Source organism: Ambystoma mexicanum, chromosome 1q (genome assembly GCF_040938575.1).
Source record: "Ambystoma mexicanum isolate Mex_15411 chromosome 1q, UKY_AmexF1_1, whole genome shotgun sequence".
NCBI lineage: Eukaryota > Metazoa > Chordata > Amphibia > Caudata > Ambystomatidae > Ambystoma > Ambystoma mexicanum.
Genome location: NC_090922.1, coordinates 1,266,359,722 through 1,266,376,789, shown reverse-complemented (window position 1 = coordinate 1,266,376,789; position 17,068 = coordinate 1,266,359,722). Strand labels below are relative to the sequence as shown.

The window sequence follows — 17,068 nt, the reverse complement described above, 5'->3', positions numbered from 1 at the left end:
GCTGGGCCGTCCTTTTTCTGGGCTAAATACTCTAGTGAACAACGCTTCCACCGAAATTTGAACGCTTCCACCGAAACTTGAAACTGAACGGGCAAGAGATCAGCTGGGTTTACTATGCAGACGACATTGTGCTATTCGACCTAACTCAAATTGGTCTGCAAAGACTTTTGAATAACTTAGTCTCATATTTTCAAGCAAACGATTTAGTGATGAACACGAAGAAATCTAAAATAATGGCAATCGGACCAGGACTCAAAAAGACTTCCAACCAATTGGAGTGGTCAGCAGCTGGTGAGTTAATCGAGACTGTATCCGCAATCCGATATCTGGGTGTGCACAAAAATAGCTCGATCTGTGAATCAGCTTGGGTGGCAGAGTTGAAACATCCTTTGGCCATACTAACAATGCAAGGCCAAAAGCTACATTTTGAATACGGCAAATTCACTCTCCAACCATTACAGACTTTTTATATACAGAAAGTAATCCCTGTAATTGCGTACAGGGCAGAAGCAGGATGGAACATTTATCGACGAATTTGGGCCATCTTGGAAGGCCAATTTTGGAAGAAAATTCTGCGACTCCCAAGCAGCACCTCGTTTGTTGCATTAAGATGGGAACTGGGCTTGGAGACATTACATGGAACCATCCAATGGAAATCTATTGCAGTCTTACGTAAAATGCAGTTGTCTAATATAGCTCTAGCATTCAAGATCTTTGAATTAACACTAAAGAATGCACATGAAGGAATTATTTTGGCGTGGGCAAACAAAATCGGGGAAATCCTAGAAATAGATGATATTTCATGGCAGATGCTAATAGCAATACCTCAACTTGCTAAGAAAAACTTAAGGCAATGGAACTGGATTTCGAATGAAGAACTGCGTACGTCAATGTCATCATCCTTGAATCTATCTCTATCTAGTAACCGCCTAGACAAACTTCCAAGATATCTATCAAGATCTCCAACCAGATGACATCGGAACAAGTTTCTGAGGCTACGTCTGAACGTTTATAAAACTAAAGAAGTTCTATGGAGAAGACACGACTTGAAGACTGCTGACAATCTTTGTTGATTCTGTACAATGGAAATAGAATCACTAAAACATCTAATTATGGAATGTCCCACAATAACTACTCAACGGCTATGTTTTTTGGGCAGATTTGCACCACCTGACATCAATTTGGATGATTGGTGGTGGAAGCTGCTGGCTGGAAATAATGTGATGTTAACCTGTGCAGTGATTGATTTCCTGGAAAAACTCTTGTAATAGTGACAAATCTCTTAATTGAATTGAATTATATAGGTTGCTGTACTCCAGCAAATGAATTAATGTGGCCAGCCAACACTGACAAAGTTCCATTTTGACAAATCATAAGATGGGCGAGAGGGAAGTGGAAACAAACGTCCACCATAGATGATTGAAGAACCATCAATGGCTGGTATAAATGTTGTTTGGGCCCACATGCTTGATTGGGCTTATGTGTTTTATCTCTTAGTGATGTGCCTTGTGATGTCACTATTCTTGTTTTGTAATTAAAGTTTGTAAAAAAACTAATTGTTACAAATGGAAAAATAAAAAATAAGATATGTCAGGATGTTCTGGTACCCACGTTTTCAGCACGGGAAAGGTGGTTCACTCGAGCATAGCACACTCTCTGGCCTCTTCGGCATGAGGATACAGTTCCATTACCCTCATTAGGGCCTTCTGTGTCTACATTTCTTATGTTATCAAAGTCTCTTGATTCAGAGAGCTTGATGTACCAAGCGAAAAGTTCCCTTCTTCTTACAAGTACTCAAGTAAGGCGATTCACACTTCACTCTTGATTCCCCCCATTCCGAGCTCAGATCCCCTTCTCCAATGTTCAGAGTATATTCCTTCTCGGGTGACTCATTGTTCACCCCCGATTCCCCCTGAGCCGGGCTCAAATCCTTCCTCTACACAATTAATCTCCCTCAGCCCAGTTCGGACCAATTAGTTCATGTTGGTTATGAAGACTTTTGAATGTGCACAGGGTTTAGCTTGACGCTTTGCAGGACCACTTCGATTTCGCCATTCACAATTTACATTTGCCCCCTCTAAGTTGCATTACCTAACATAGACCTTTGAATGAGCACCCCTGTAGTGCCGACCACTCTGTAAATGCTATCTATCTTGACTTGTAAAGTTCATTCACTTCTTTGATGTTCAATTATATTCACATCGTTCATCACATATGCTTCACAAACTGTTCTCTTCAGATTCCTCTATACAATGTTAGAGCTTGCAACCTTGGTTCTAACACAGACCGGTCTGCTATGAGTCTTTCCGACTCACTGACTGTGCTGACTTTACTTGCTCTGTTGTAGGAGCCAAGGACAGTGCCACATCGGCAGCTACTCCTCCCCACCTGTGCTATCAATGTGGGAGAGCCTCAGGTACCTCCGACACACAATGCCAAGTCCATTCGGGCTTCAGCTTTAATTCCAGGTCTTATGTTTCTTATTCTTTATTCTTGGAGGCTCGTGAAAGTAGCGTTGTTTTTCACCAAAGTGGTGAAGGGCACTTTCTTTGTTGCAACCCTCTCTGGTCTTGCCATCTTTTTCCTCGTGTGAAACTGCCATCTTGGAACTGCTGCTTCCTCTTATGTTTTTCCTTATTCAGAGTGTGCTTTCATGCTCCGCCCCTTATCCGTGATGGAAGTCAGGTGTGTGTGTAATGATCAGTAATTGCCCGACTGTGCCTGACCCTTGTGTTGGGACATGTCAGATACACGGCTTGGGTGTTAGTCTGCTTTCTCTCACAGTGAGCTGTCTGTGAGAAAGTGTATGTGTCAGGAAAGGGGGTCGGGGTTGAGTTTCTAAATATCCTACCCTAGGATGGAGAAAAGGTGTTCCAAGGAAGGGGATAACGCGTCTCACCATTCAGTGAGCCACTTCCACTCCCCAAAGACCCCCCACCCCATCCAGGTGATCCTCCCACACTGGTCCACCCCCAGGAACTGGATCCAAAAGTCCTGGCCGTGTCCTGGCCACCTGGATGACAGATCCTCGGGGACTAGCGGGTGAGACACCTTCTGGTTTCTCACATAGAGTAAATGTATTACGGTATAAACGGTTGAACCCGCATGAGTGCGCAATAACGAATAATACAATAAGATTGTCTTCTCCTTTCTAACTTTGCTACAAATGTAACAGCGAAGTGTATTATCAAGTATTCCTAAGTGTTCTAATGTAAACATCTCAAGTATTTAAAGTGGCTCTGGTGTAAACAATAAATAGATACTTTTTATAAACATATATGTGGAAGTGCTTCTTTGTTGTGCCTGTCTAGCTACGATTCAGTGTACTTACCTACAGCTCACATCTTCTGTTAAAATGAGCCTGACTGCTCTGCCATTCCACCAAGGTCCTGAGCTAGTACAGAATGATAACCACTGTGATAGCTTACAAAAGTCTTATTACCAGTAGGACTTCAGGAAAAATCCCGTCACATATAGCTATAAGCATTTAAATGAGTGATATTAAATTAAGTTTTTTGAACCCTAGGTTATTTGTCTTCAGCTTTAAACTTTGTTTAAAAGAAGACTGGGCCAGCGTTTGTTGCATAATCATCAGTTTGTTATATGAAATTGGTGCCAGTTTGAAGTGATGTGAATTATTTGTTTTGGTTCTATGTTTTTCCACTTCTTTTGTATGTATAACTAACCTTGGATACACTGCTTTATTTTTATTAGGGAGAAGTGCAAACCTAAGTATCTTAATAAAACATCAGTGCGTCCAGGTCTAAAGAACTGTGGAGATGTGAACTGTATTGGACGGGTACACACATACCTAGAACTCATAGGAGCAATCAATTTTGGATGTGGTAAGTTGTGGTTCACCTTGAAGTGGTACTATGTGTGAATGTTTATGAAATAAGTATACTGAGTCCTAGGAGATCCTAGGAATGTCACTGGTTTATTTTCCTTTAATAAGAGATATACAAGAACCCCTGACTGATGGGTCATAACTGGGCAGTAGTCAACCTCCAACTGTCTCTTTCCTAGAACCCTACAGCAGAAGTTCTCCGTAGAAAGGTGGCTTACCAGCATTCCAGAATCCAGAGGCGTGCACTGTAACTATTCACATACATGGTAATGCATATGTAAATGCTCTCATGATGGGACCTGCAACATTTTACATACATGATGCAGCCTCTTTCCCACTGAGCTATAACAACTCTCCATCCTCTGAATTTTGGCTCCAGACCATTACTCTGGCCATATTCCAAATATATAAAGTTTTTCTAAAAAAATACATTTTATTGATTTTTACAACAAACAAAACATAACCCTCACACCTGACATTTCGGGTTACAAGCTTCTTAGCATTTGCATATTGTTTATTACTGTTTCCCCCGTACCCCGCTTTAACTCGAGCTTCCTTCTCAGTTCCTCGGATTTCCCTTCTCCTGGGGTTAATCCCCTTTTCCGGTCTCGGGCATGTCATATTCACTGGAATTGGCATGGGAGGATCCCAACAATGTGGCTACCGTTTGTCTCCATGCTATCAGAGGTCCCACTTCACCATCCTCCCCTCTGCTGGCTGCCTCGTACCATACTACTGTCTCGGCATCTGCCCATTTCTGGAGATTGTTCCACCATACCTCTAATCTGGGTCTGTGAGCTGCTTTCCAGCCCATACCTATTCTCTTTTTGGCCAGAATGAAGGCCAGGTCCTTGAGTTTGCAAACATGTTTCAGGTTGCGTGGTCTGGTAAATCCGCCCCCACCATGTATGCCCATACCGATTCCACATCTAGCTTAATTCCTTTTTCAGATAGTCATAGCTTGACTTCCTCCCAGAATTTTCCCACCTCCGGCCATGCCCAGAATATATGGATCATCCCAGCATCCACCTCCCCACACTTGGGGCATTTTTGTACTTCTGTACTCCCAAATCTGGCGATCCTTTGGGGGGTCATGTATGCCCTATGGGAGACATATAACTGAATCTGCTGCAGCCTCGCATTCCTAGACACCTGTTTATGATATCTCTGGGCTCTTTCCCACTGCCCGTCTTGCATAGGTTCTCCCGCTTCCTCCTCCCAGTCCCGTCTCAATTGGAGCAACTCCTTACCCACTCTGGACATCACCAGTTCACAGATCCGGGATATTTCGGTCCCTCCCTCCGAGATATCGTACATCGTTTCTATGGCAGTGTCAGGTTGTTCTGCTAGTACTATTTCGGACCACCTTCACCCATTTAATTATTCTAGTATATGTGATATATTGCCACATATGTACCCCAGTTTCATCCATTATCATTTGGAAGTCCAATGCCTTCCCCTCTTGCCATATATCTCCCAAGGTCGCTATGCCTACCGGCTCCCAGTGTTTGCGGATCCGTTTCCTCAGTTGCTCATCCACCCCGCGTAGCGCCATGAGTGGCGCCTGCGGGGAGCTTGGCGTCGGGTTTCCCACAGCTCGGCACGCTTTGCTCCATGTCTTCCAGCCCAGTTCCAGCAATCTCGATCGCCCATGCAGCTCTGGTTTGGGTAGCCATATTAGTTCTTTTAGGAAATAAGGGTCTCATTCACCCCTCAGCAAGCTAGATTCTGCTGTCTCGTCTTCCGACAGCCACCTTGCGACATATTGTAGCTGCCCTGCCAAGTGGTATATCTCAAAGTTCGTCAGGTTTATGCCCCCTCTGTCATACGTATTCTGTAATTTCCATAGGGCTACTCTGTTTCTGGAGTTGTGCCCCAGGAAACCTCTACATAAACTCTGAGTTTAATAAAAAAGCATTTGGGCAACATGTCTGGGATATTTGCGAAGAAGTGTAGTAGCCTAGGTAGGACCACCATCTTGACCAAGGCCGCCCTTCCCACCATGCCTAGGGGGAGCTTTGCCCAGAACCCCATGCTGTTCTTGATACCTTCCACCGCCCTCTCCGTGTTGTATTTGTGCTCGTCTCTGATTGTGTGATATATATTAATCCCCAGGTATCTGAATGTTATGGTCTGCCAGGCTGTCTGCAAAATAGGTAACTTCTCCTGTGGGACTCCTCTGTACCTCCCCAGGGGGAACATGCATTATTTTGTTATGCCCGAAAGAGTTACGTAGAGCTCCATCACCTCCAAGATGTATTGCAAGTTTTCCTCAGGGTACCGCAGTTATAGCAGCATATCATCCGCATACAATGATATCAAGTGCGGTCCCCCTTAGTGTAGACACCTATTTCTTCGTACTGCTGTCTCAAACAGATTGCTAATGGTTCTAGTGCAAGGATGTATAGCATAGGGGACCACGGACAGCCCTGTCTCATGCCTCTGCTAAATTGCCATTTGTCTGAAATTATCGCTTCCATTTTGACCCTAGCTGTTGGGGAGCTATACACCATTTTCACCAACCGAAGGTACTCTGGTCCCATCCCATATTCTTTCAAGGCCGCCATCATCCAAGGCTACCTTACGGAGTCGAAGGCTTTCACTGCATCTAACGAGACTATTGCATTTCACTTGGGTCGCCCTCTGTCTGTTCTATGATATGGTGGAGCCTCCTGTGGTTATCGGATATGCTTCTACCTGGGACATATCTGGTTTGATCGGGGTGTATGAGTTTGTTTATTACCCTCTTCGGTCTTTTCGCCAGCACAGACATGACAATCTTACTGTCCGGGTTTAGCATGGATATGGGCTTGTACGACCCGCATTGGTTTGAGAAGCGGATTTAATTACCGCCTCCCTCAGTGATTCCGGCAGTCTCCCTTTCTCAAAGGCCTTGTTTAGCATTGCCAATAGCGGGGGGAGCACTTCTTGTCTATACGTTTATAGAATTCACTGGGGAGCCCGCCTGTCCCCGGGGCTTTGCTCGTGGGCATATGTATTACCAGTGTCTCTAATTCCTCTATTGTGATTGGGGCATCCAGGTTCTCCCTGTCTTCCTCATTCAATTTAGGTAATCCAATGTCTTCTAGTGTCTCTCGAGTCTGCTGCTCTGCAGTCTCCCCTGCATCTTCATAGAGGCATTTGTAGAATCAAAGGAATCCCTCGTTCACACTCTCCTGGGTGTTCCAGACTTGGCCCGCTTCTCACGTTATCTCCCTAATTGCTGATCTTGGTGTCTCTTTCTTGTATAGCCATGCGAGCAGCCTCCCCGGTTTGTCTCCCCCTGCATGTTGCCTTTCGATTTATTTTTTGTAAATCAGATTACATAGCCTCTCCCAGAGCCCACCACAAGCCTGTTGTAATTGGCTCACCTGTTCGGCGTCTTCCTGTGAGGTCCCCCCTCTTTTCATAATTACTTCTAGTTTCTTTTCTGTCTCCTGTAACTCTCGCTCTATACCCCCTTGGAGCCCTTTGGATTTAGATATGGCCGCCCCTATCACTACCACCTTAAAGGCCTCCCATAGGGTTCCTTCTGACTCCACGCTTCCTGTGTTATATTCAAAATACCCAATTATCTCCTCCCTTAGGTCCTCTCGGAATGCAGTATCCTTCAATGCCTCGGCTCTAAGACTCCATGTTGGCATTCTGGATCTGGAAGGCTGGTGTCGCCACACTAGGGCCAGAGGGTAGTGGTCCGATAATATTCTCGCCTTATATTCTGAACCTGTCATTTCCCCAACAAGTTCCGGAGTGGCGAACATGTAGTTCAGTCTCGTGTACAGGTTGTGTGGGGCGGCATAGTGTGAGTAGTGCCTATCATTCGGGTGTTGCTGCCTCCATATGTCTTCCAGCCCTAAGTCTCTCAGCAGGGCTTGTAGCGTTTTCCCTGCAGGGGTGGGCTTATCTAATTTTGTATCTGACCTGTCCATTTTGGGATTCAGTGTGCAATTGAAGTCCCCACCCCATATAACGGCTCCTCCTATTTGGGGACTGATTTTACTATATAGTGTCTTAAAATAGGCCACTGTATCTTGGTTAGGGGCATATGTGTTTGATGCACAGTTCTCTGTTCTCTAACAGCCCCCGAATGACTACCATCCTCCCGTCCGGCTCCACCGTGGCCTATAGCATCTGGAAGGGCACATGTGGCTCCACACAAATGATTACCCCTTTGGCATATGCCGAGTACGTTGCTCCTATGGTGGTCCCTCTCCACTTTTTCTTTACCACCTCTTGTTTCTCTTTGGTGAGGTGGGTTTCTTGCAATAAGGCCATATCCACTTTTTGCCTTCTCAGATACATCATTACCTTATTTCTCTTCAGGTAGCTGTTGAGGCCTCTGACATTCCAGGTTACTATTCTAAGGTCTCTCATTATCATCCATATCTTATCGCTTCTCCCTCCTTCCTTGTCCTTCTCTCCGAGTTTGCTTGGTGTGGATGTGAGCTCGTTCCCTGTCCAATTTAAACATAAACCCCCCAACTGGTCCCCCCGCCCCCTAATCTCCCCAACTAAATTCACTGCACACCTCCCAACTCCCTCCCCTCCACCCGCCCTTCCGGTTCCCAACTGTTGCCCAGTTCCATCCCTGGATCTCAGGCTGTCCCGCATTTGGTCCTTTCTCGGTGATGCCGAGATTAGGAACCCTGCAGGGAGTTACCGATCTATCGGTAACCTAACTAAACTGTCTATGGGGGTGTGAGAACGAGTCCATCAAGTCTCCTGCAATTGTGCACGATTGCGCTACGCCCGGTCACATCTATTTATTCAACCCACCACATGTCTATCCCAGCTGGCTTCGCCCTAGCTTATATTCAAGTCCCAGTGTCGGGTTTACAGCACCTCGATTACTGCAGTCGCTGTCTTACTTATATGATCCGTCTTCTGTCTGGTTGTCTGTTTCCAACGGGCAGTTCTGGGCATCCAACCACTCTGTTGTGTCCTCGGGGGTGTCAAAGAACAGGGCTCTGTTTTTGTGATACACCTTATGTTTCGCCGGGTACATCGGCATATGTTTGTAGCCCGCCTCTCGCAGTCTTTTCTTCACTGACCCATAGTTAATTCGTCGTCTCTGCACCAAGAGTGTGTAGTCCGGGTATGCTGTAATAATCGCTGATGCCCTTTGTATCGTGCCACCTTTCCGGAAATGTTCTAGGATCTTCTCCCTATCTCGATAATTCAGGATTTTGGCAATTATTGGTCTGGGGGTGTGGGGGGAGGGTCCTGGTTTTGGCTTCCTTGTTAAGGCTCTGTGCGCTCTTTCCACTGCAAATCCTTGGACGAGTGCCCACTCCTCCTATTTCTTGCAGCAACGTCTCGACATAGTCCATTGGGTTTGATCCCTCTGCACCTTCCGGTAGTCCCACGATACGTATGTTATTTCTACGGGCACGTCCCTCCGCTTCTTCCGCTCTATTTTCCAGGTTGCTCACATAGTGTTTCAGAATGTGGATCTCCGATGTATGGGATGCACATGCAGCTGTGTTTGGGGTCCAGTTCGCCTGTGCGTTCTGCTAACGCTCTGACATCTTGTCTGAGTAGATTCACTTCCTCCTGGACTGCGCCAACTCGGAGTTCCAGTGCTGCCTTGAGTTCAACCATGGCTGACTCCAGTTTAGTTTCCCATGTTAGTTTCAGGTCCGCAGTTGCTTCCGGGATTTGCTGATCTTTGCGTACCGTGGTAGTGTCTGTGGGGTGAGGGGGTCTTCTCCTTACTTCTTGTTCCTTCTGTCGGCTGTGGTGTTCTTGCGTATACCCCCAGCATGCATTGTTTTCCTTTTGTCTTGGTCTGTTTGCTTGCTATCTCAATGTTGTCGTATGTCTCAGTTCGGGCTATCGAGAGTGTAATCTCCGGCTCTTCGAGACTGTTATGTAGTTAACTGTGATTCGTGAGGGAGGCTGTGGTTTAAGTCCACGTGTGTTTATTTGTCCCGTGAGTGGGTTGTGCTCTCCCACATCTCCTGGCTGCTGCCACTCCTATTGCCTTTGTATACCGGCCCTTATTGGGCCGTGTCACCACCTCCGCTCTTCAGGGTTCATGGTCATATGCCGGCCTTGTGTCTGATCCGACGATTCTTTGTATGCCGCAAGGCCTCTTTGCTGTGCTCCTTGATCTTACTGTGATGTCTGCCAGTGTCTTGCGTTAGCCCCCTTATGTCCGTGCCTTTGAGTCTGCTTCCAGCCTCAGCACTGCATGCTCCTTTACTGTTATATGGTATTCGCTTTCTTCCAGCTATCCCAGGTTGTGCCGAGTATCCGCCTTGTCTAGTGTTTATAATGGGTCTCTGGGCAGCGGGTACATTGCCTGTGTGTATTTATGATTTATGCCACGCGGCGTTCCAGGGCTTTATTTCTTCCTTTTCTCTCATGGGTTGTGCGCTTTGCTTTCCCCTCTGCTTTCCGATTGAGCGCTTGGTCCCCAAAGCCTCGTTAGTCGAACCTTTAGGCTGTCTCTCTGCAATTGTCTACAGTTTGCGCCCACACAAAGCCTCTTGCCTGCTTGTTGTTATCCACAGTTTGCTGTGCATCCAAGGGGATGCCCAGGGATTCACGCCTCGATCGCCAGCTGGATGATGTTGTTTACACGTGTCCGCCCTTAGTCATATCACATTTGTTATGGAGGACTCTCCTTACGTCCAGGTATGCGTACCGGCTCACTCTACACCACTTCGTGGCACCCCTTCTGGCGACAGCTGCTTCTGCTGGTTATTCTTGCTTTTTTAAGCCGGTTTCCCACGTTTACCTTACCCTCGGGTCTGCACCCCCTGCGTAGTTTTCCTGCCAGGATGTTTGTGTTGCTCGAGGCACACCCACTTCTCAGACCGTAGTCTGTGTCCTATGTAGGCCGCTTTGACCTGCTACACATGGCGTTCTGTTTGGATGGTCCATTCGCCGTCGCTGGCTTTTACGACCATGGGCGCTGCTGTGCCTTCTTCCTTACTTCTGCCGGTGTCCTGATGCAGCTCTATGTCCGCTGTTTCCTCACGGTCCCAGCGTTCGGCAGCCTTATGTCCAGATGCCTTCTGTTCGCCTTCGGTAGAACTTTGCCCCAATGTTATTGTTTCCACGTCCATTCGGGCTGCCTGTGACCCCCGGTCAACCCCTGTCTCTGCTGCAGCGTGCGCTTTCCCAGGGTTTGGTTCTATAGCTTGGAATCCTGTCCCTCACTCGGTTGATTCGCTGTCAGCACCATGCATATGTCTTCTCATCCGCTCATCGCTATCTACATAGGAGTTGCTTCTGTGCCTGACACAATGTATCTTCCAGTACGTTCAATCCCGTTCTTCTTGCTCCCACTTCATGCGCTGCAGTTGTGTGAATGTCCTTGTTGCTACTATTTGTATCTTGCCTTCATCTATACACCAGACTTGTTTTCCATACAGAGCGGGGCTCCGCTTCGCTTTTCTTGTCATGTGGCGCTGGGTCTTTGTATCAGCTTCGACGGGGCGCCATTTTGGCTCTTTTGTTCTTGGAATCTCGTCGGCTTCTATGGCTCATATCTCTCTTTTACGAAGGCGCTTTGCATTTGGCTTACCGTCACTGCATTCACATATTATTCATAATGCAGTGGCTACAGTTTCACCGCTTGTTGCAGGTGTGAAACCATTGTTATCAGCCGGAGCTCTCTGGCTGCGCGCCCTAGCCCGTGGCCATGTAGCCATGCCCCCCAAATATACAAAGTTAGAGTTGTGTCAGACATCAGTTTTTACAATTATTTCAATTACTTTATTGATCATATAGTAAAATGGTTTATATAAGTGTTAGAATTGCTGACACCAAAAACAACACAGGCATATAGTCCCCACACAATATAAATTAAATCAGTCTGGTATTGTACATTCAAGAGTGGTGTCGATTTCCCAGTGAGTAAAAAAACCTACTAAAAGTTTCATTTTAAAGATAAAATTAGTAAACCATGTCCGGGTGAATTCTTTAATTTATCAACATCAATTTGTAACTCAATTAGCTAGATACCCAATATTATCATACTGATACTGTTGAGTATTTGTCATTGAGTTTTTCAGGTTGATGTTGATCAGTTAAAGATTTCACATGAACATGGTTTCCCCAATTTATTTTTATAGAAGTTGAAAAATTGATTAGGGTTTCTCAACTTTTGTATTAGGTAAGATTTTCATAGTTATGAGAAATGTTCCTGACCTGTATCAACCCCAGAACATTTTGCTTTACTGGTGGATTATCTTTCCTTATACCTCTGTGAGTGGGAACCTTGGGTGTCATTTCTAAGACTCTCCATAGTGTTTTTTTAAAAGCTTATCCTCTTTGACAACTTGTTGGCAATGCATGCCTATTGTTGCTGGGTTGCCCTCCGGGCTCCCCTTTTAACTTTCTCTGGCTAACCTTGTGAGAACTACATTTCCCACAGGTAGGAAGGATCTTTGTATCCCTTTTACATCGTTTTTAGGTAGAACCAGTACCCCCACTCTGTGAGGTGCTGGGGAGACCATGTATCCCCATTCTCATTCATTACCAGTTGTGAAAAACCAAAGGGTTTCTCACCCACTAGTCTCCAGGGATTTCTATCTCAGGGTGCCAGGGCATTGCCATCGCCTTTGGAGCCAGACCCTAGGGGTGGACTAGTGTGAGAGGATCACCTGGGTGAGGGGTTTTCGGCGAGTGCGGGAGAGGCAGCCAATGGTGAGACGTGGTATTCCCTCCTTTTTTGTACATTCAACCCATCCTATTTTTTAGGAGTATCCGATGTCCCAACTTCCTCCTCCCCTTTCTACACAAGCACTGGGCCAAGATAGAGGGTGACTGAGAGCAACAAGAGCAGCCGCCTAAAGGCTGTGAAAGACGCATGGAGAAGGCCAGATCCCAAAGTAGAAGGCTGCATTGTGTTTCAAGGATGCCAGCGACCCTCCAGGGTGAACTGCAGAGTTGAGGAGGCGATGCCAAGCGTGTGGTACTAACCTTGAATTGGAAATCTTTAAACCAAGAAAGAAACTCAGACAACCGGTGAGTTGACAAGCGACCTGAGAGACTGGTGTGTGTTAATGAAAGATTGAAGTGGCAAAGTTATATCGCAAGTGAAGGCTGAAATGGTGTGGATGAGACGCGAAAAAAGGCAGACCTGTGAATGAACTTTGGAGTAAGGACAGCTGCGAAATCATCGATATTGAGTAACGGAGTGGTCCGGCGAAAGGAAGTAGCCCACTCGAAAGTCTCTGTGAAAGGTGCATTGTTTATAGCGATAAAGTGAATGAACTGTAAAAGTGAAAAAAAGTGATCAAGTTATCCCCGAAAGATGGGTGGGGGGGGAGTAAAAAGCAGAACATTGAACTTTGAATCGAAGTGGTCTTGCGGAGGTCTGTAAAGAAAGCCATGCACATTCAAAAGTCTTCAACATCCGAAAACGGTCTGAGTCCGACTGAGGGAGACCCAAAGTGTAATAAGTTTGGAGAAGGGAGACCCCTGCAAGCATTGTCGAACTTTTGTTTTGAAGAGGTCTGAGCCCGCAGAGGGGGACAGGCATGCCCTTTTTGTTGCAAAGATATTTGGAAGTCTAGGAAGAGAGACTTTAACGTGGCTCGATCAACATCTTGAACGGTTTTGTGTTTAAAACCCGAGCCAGAGTGTATTATCCTGCCTACGGGGACCGCCTTACTCTGTGCTGTGTGACGTGGGAAGGAGAGCTGATTCAGCCACATTTATTCTTTATATTTGAACACTGATTTTCCTTTACATTCATATCTCCTTTATATACTTTTTGTACAAGAGATGGAGCAGGCATTAGGTTTTGTTAGCATAGGCCATTTTGCTTTGACGGACTGCCCTAGGACTGTTTCATATATTATTTGATGGTCGTGATTACTCCCATTCTAGTTATGGGGCACAATAGGAGTTTTTAGAAACCCAGAAACTTTTTAATAAAGGTTTTACAAACTGTACCTTTTGTGTCAGTGTCATACCTGTGATACTATGCCTCCCCCCTACACAGGGTGAGGGAGGCATGGCATCACGGGTATAAAACTGACACAAAAGATACACTTTGTAAAATTTTTATTGAAGTTTCAATGTGGTCGGCAAAACTCCTACTTTGCCCTATAGCTAGGATGGGAGTAGTCTCAACCATCCAATAATAAAGAACAGTCCTAGTGGAGTTCGTCAAATCAAAATGGTCTATACTAATAAAAACCTAATGCCTGCCCTATATCTTGTACAAAAAGTGTGAAAAGCAGAATATGTATACAAAGGAAAGTCAGCGTTCAAATGTGGCTGAGTCAGCTCTCCTCCCTACATTGGACAGCACGGAGTAAGGCAGTCATTGTAGGAAAGAGGACACACTCTGGCTCAGGCTCTTTACACAAAGGCAGTTCAAAACGTGAAAGTCTTTCTTTCCAATTTCCAAAACACAGTTCACCAAAACGTTCACGTCGGTCTCTCTGTCGGGCTCATAGCTTTCACAGCGAAACAAAACACTTGCAGGGGTTCCATTCCTCCAGTTTAATTCACCTCCTTCAGGGGTTCCCTTCCCCTAACTCATAACACCTTTTATTACTCCCTCAGTCGTGTTCAGACCATTTCCTGATGTCAAAGACTTTCGAATGTGCATGGCTTTTTTTTCTACAGTCCTCCACAGGACCATTTCGACTTTTCCAGCTTTCAACTTTATTTGCCCCAATGCTTCCCGGTCTGCATAGTTCACTGTATTATGCACCAAAGTTCAATGTTCACCTTTTTATTTTCCCCTTTTCTCTAGGTCAATTTTAACCACCTTGCTTTACAGTGCATTCACCTCATCGCTACAAACTTTTCACCTTTCACAGAGACTTTCGAGTGGGTTACTTACTTTCGCCAGACCACTCCATTCATTTGCAAGTCTGCCTTTCTTCGCGTCTCATCCACACGCGCGCAGCCTTCAATTGTGCGATATAACGTTGCCACTTCTTTCTTTAGCACACACTGGTCTCTCATGTCACTTGCCAACTCACCAGCTTTGTGCGTTGCTTTCTTGTTTTTACTTTCTTCCAGTTTACGAGTTAAGGTTAGTAAAACAGGCTTGGCCTCGCTTTCCCAACTCTGCCATTCACCCGGAGGGTCATCCTTGAAACACAATGCAGCCTTCTTGTTTGGGATTCGGCCTTCTCCACATGTCTTTTGTGGCCTTTTTGATACAACAAACTCCTGCAGGGAAATCCAAGGGTTCTCCACCCGTGGCTCTCATCCCTCGGTCTGTTGCTCTGCTCCAGTAGGTTTGCCTTTGCCCCAGAAGTTCTGCTCTTACTCGTGCTCCTTGCTCAGTGTGTGTCTCTGTTTCTCATTTTATCCGTGCAAGGAGAGCTAATTGGTATCATATGCATGCACTTGGAGTCAAGTGCCTCACTTTGCCTACCCCAATTAGCAGGACATGTCCAATGCAATGTGTAAGAGTTTGCATTGTTACTCTGTCGCCCTCTTCCCAGTGTTTCTGTAGAAAGGGGGTGGTGGGAGTTAGGACATCAGAGAACCTATGAAATAGGAGGGATCATGGGTATGGGAAAGAGAGGAATACCGCGTCTCGCCATTGGCTGCCTCACCCCCACTCCCTGAAACCCCTCACCCAGGTGATCCTCCCGCGCTGGTCTACCCCCAGGGTCTGAATCCAAAGGCAATGCCCGTGCCCTGGCCACCTGAGCGAGAGAGATCCCCCGGGGACTAGCAGGTGAGACACCCTTTTGTTTCTCACACCAGGACAAGCTTACCTTATATGGCTGGTGGCAGTGAACCTTTTTATTAATTTGGTGCACCTTTACTGCAGGCCGTTTCCACAGCCCATGGGTGCTCAATTTACCAAAATGCCCCCTGGCTTCTTTTATCGCCATTTTAGTGTGCCTTGTCCTTAATTGTATCTCCCCCTGACTATGAGGGCAGGAAATTCCTTTGTGTGATTTTTATCTTTGACAGGAATTCTGTGGATTCCGCACCCAGGCTCCAGAGTGACTGTGAGGGCAGGAAGCGGAGGAGTCCAAAACTCTTCAGCATGCCTGTGAGAATCCACTTCAAAATGGACGACTGTTTGTCCTGAAAGGATTGCCAACCCCCTCCAGCACCCCCACCCCCAAGTTTGAATGTAGCAAGGCTGTTTGATTGGCTGGATTCCTGCATAAAAGGTCTGATCCTGTAAGCTGAAAAGTTATTTGATCTCTGGAACCAAAACCGAAGAAGACCACAGCTGGTACGATTTTCAGCGACCAGAGAGCCTGCTGTGTAACTGGAGCCTGCTGCAGCCCATCCTTCCAATCGACCTGGAGATACCGAAACGATGAACCCGACCCAGAGCCTGGTGAGACCCCCCCAGACTCGAGAAGACCTGCATTTTGAGCCATCCCACGTCGTGGTGCGACCTTGCGGGCTGCAATATCCTGGGGCCTCGCTTGCAAACAGCGTGAATCCGACTAGTGATATTCTGTCCGATGTGTTCCTTAAAAGGTGCCAAATCTACAGAGCCACGTCCAGCCACGAAGAAACCATTGTCTGAAGCTGTCTGTGTCCATCTCTGCTAAAAAAACATCCAGGGTCCTGTCTTCTGTACTCCTGACCAGGAATGCAGTGCCTGTGTTTTTGGCTGCAGATCCTGAGGTCCCTCCTTTGGCATCCTCTTCTTCTGTGCTGAGTAGTCCATGTGAAGAACATCTTGTTTAGAGCGTTGTAAGGAAGGCATGGTATCAAACAGTGAAGACAGACACAAGTGATCACAGTTCAAGGGTGTTTATTGATCTTTAAATGGGTTGGTTAAAAGCATATCTAAATCTAATATTTAAGCTACAACCCCATGTTTTCAGCGCGGGGCAAGGCAGCACGTTCGAGCTTCGCGCACACTCTGGCTTCTCGGCCAGGAGGATACAGTTCAAAGCACAAACATCAGGGCCTTCTGTCAAAGCCTCTTTTGTGATAAGTCTTGCTGCTGAGAGTCTGTCATAACAAAACAAATCTCAAAGTTCCTTTCCTATCAGGATTTTCACATGCACACGTTTTTGCTTTCATTGCTCATCATGGGTCTCCCTTCTTCAGGTGTGTTAGGCAAGATTGTATGCAGTAACCTTTGGGTGTACTACAACAACCCTGACCTCCTGGCAATAGGAACCCAACCTTTGGTATAAGCTTGTACTACACAGGTTGGTAGCACGTTGTGCAGCCAGGCTTATATCAAGAAGGGTGCAGTGTGAGCTGTAGGGGAGTTGCATATAGATTCACAATGACATGTATTCAAATAAACTC

At 46.2% G+C, this 17,068-nt stretch overlaps 1 protein-coding gene across 7 annotated transcripts in view; it reads left to right on the top strand.

The window, feature by feature from the left end:
* MYSM1 (Myb like, SWIRM and MPN domains 1) overlaps positions 1 to 17,068 on the top strand; it is a 1,148,256-nt gene that overhangs the window by 507,082 nt on the left and 624,106 nt on the right. For all 7 annotated transcript variants that reach the window (XM_069642083.1, XM_069642079.1, XM_069642082.1 and 4 more), the window contains one exon: positions 3,715 to 3,845. In XM_069642083.1, the coding sequence (XP_069498184.1) occupies positions 3,715 to 3,845 (131 nt within the window). The remainder of the gene's footprint in view (positions 1 to 3,714; positions 3,846 to 17,068) is intronic.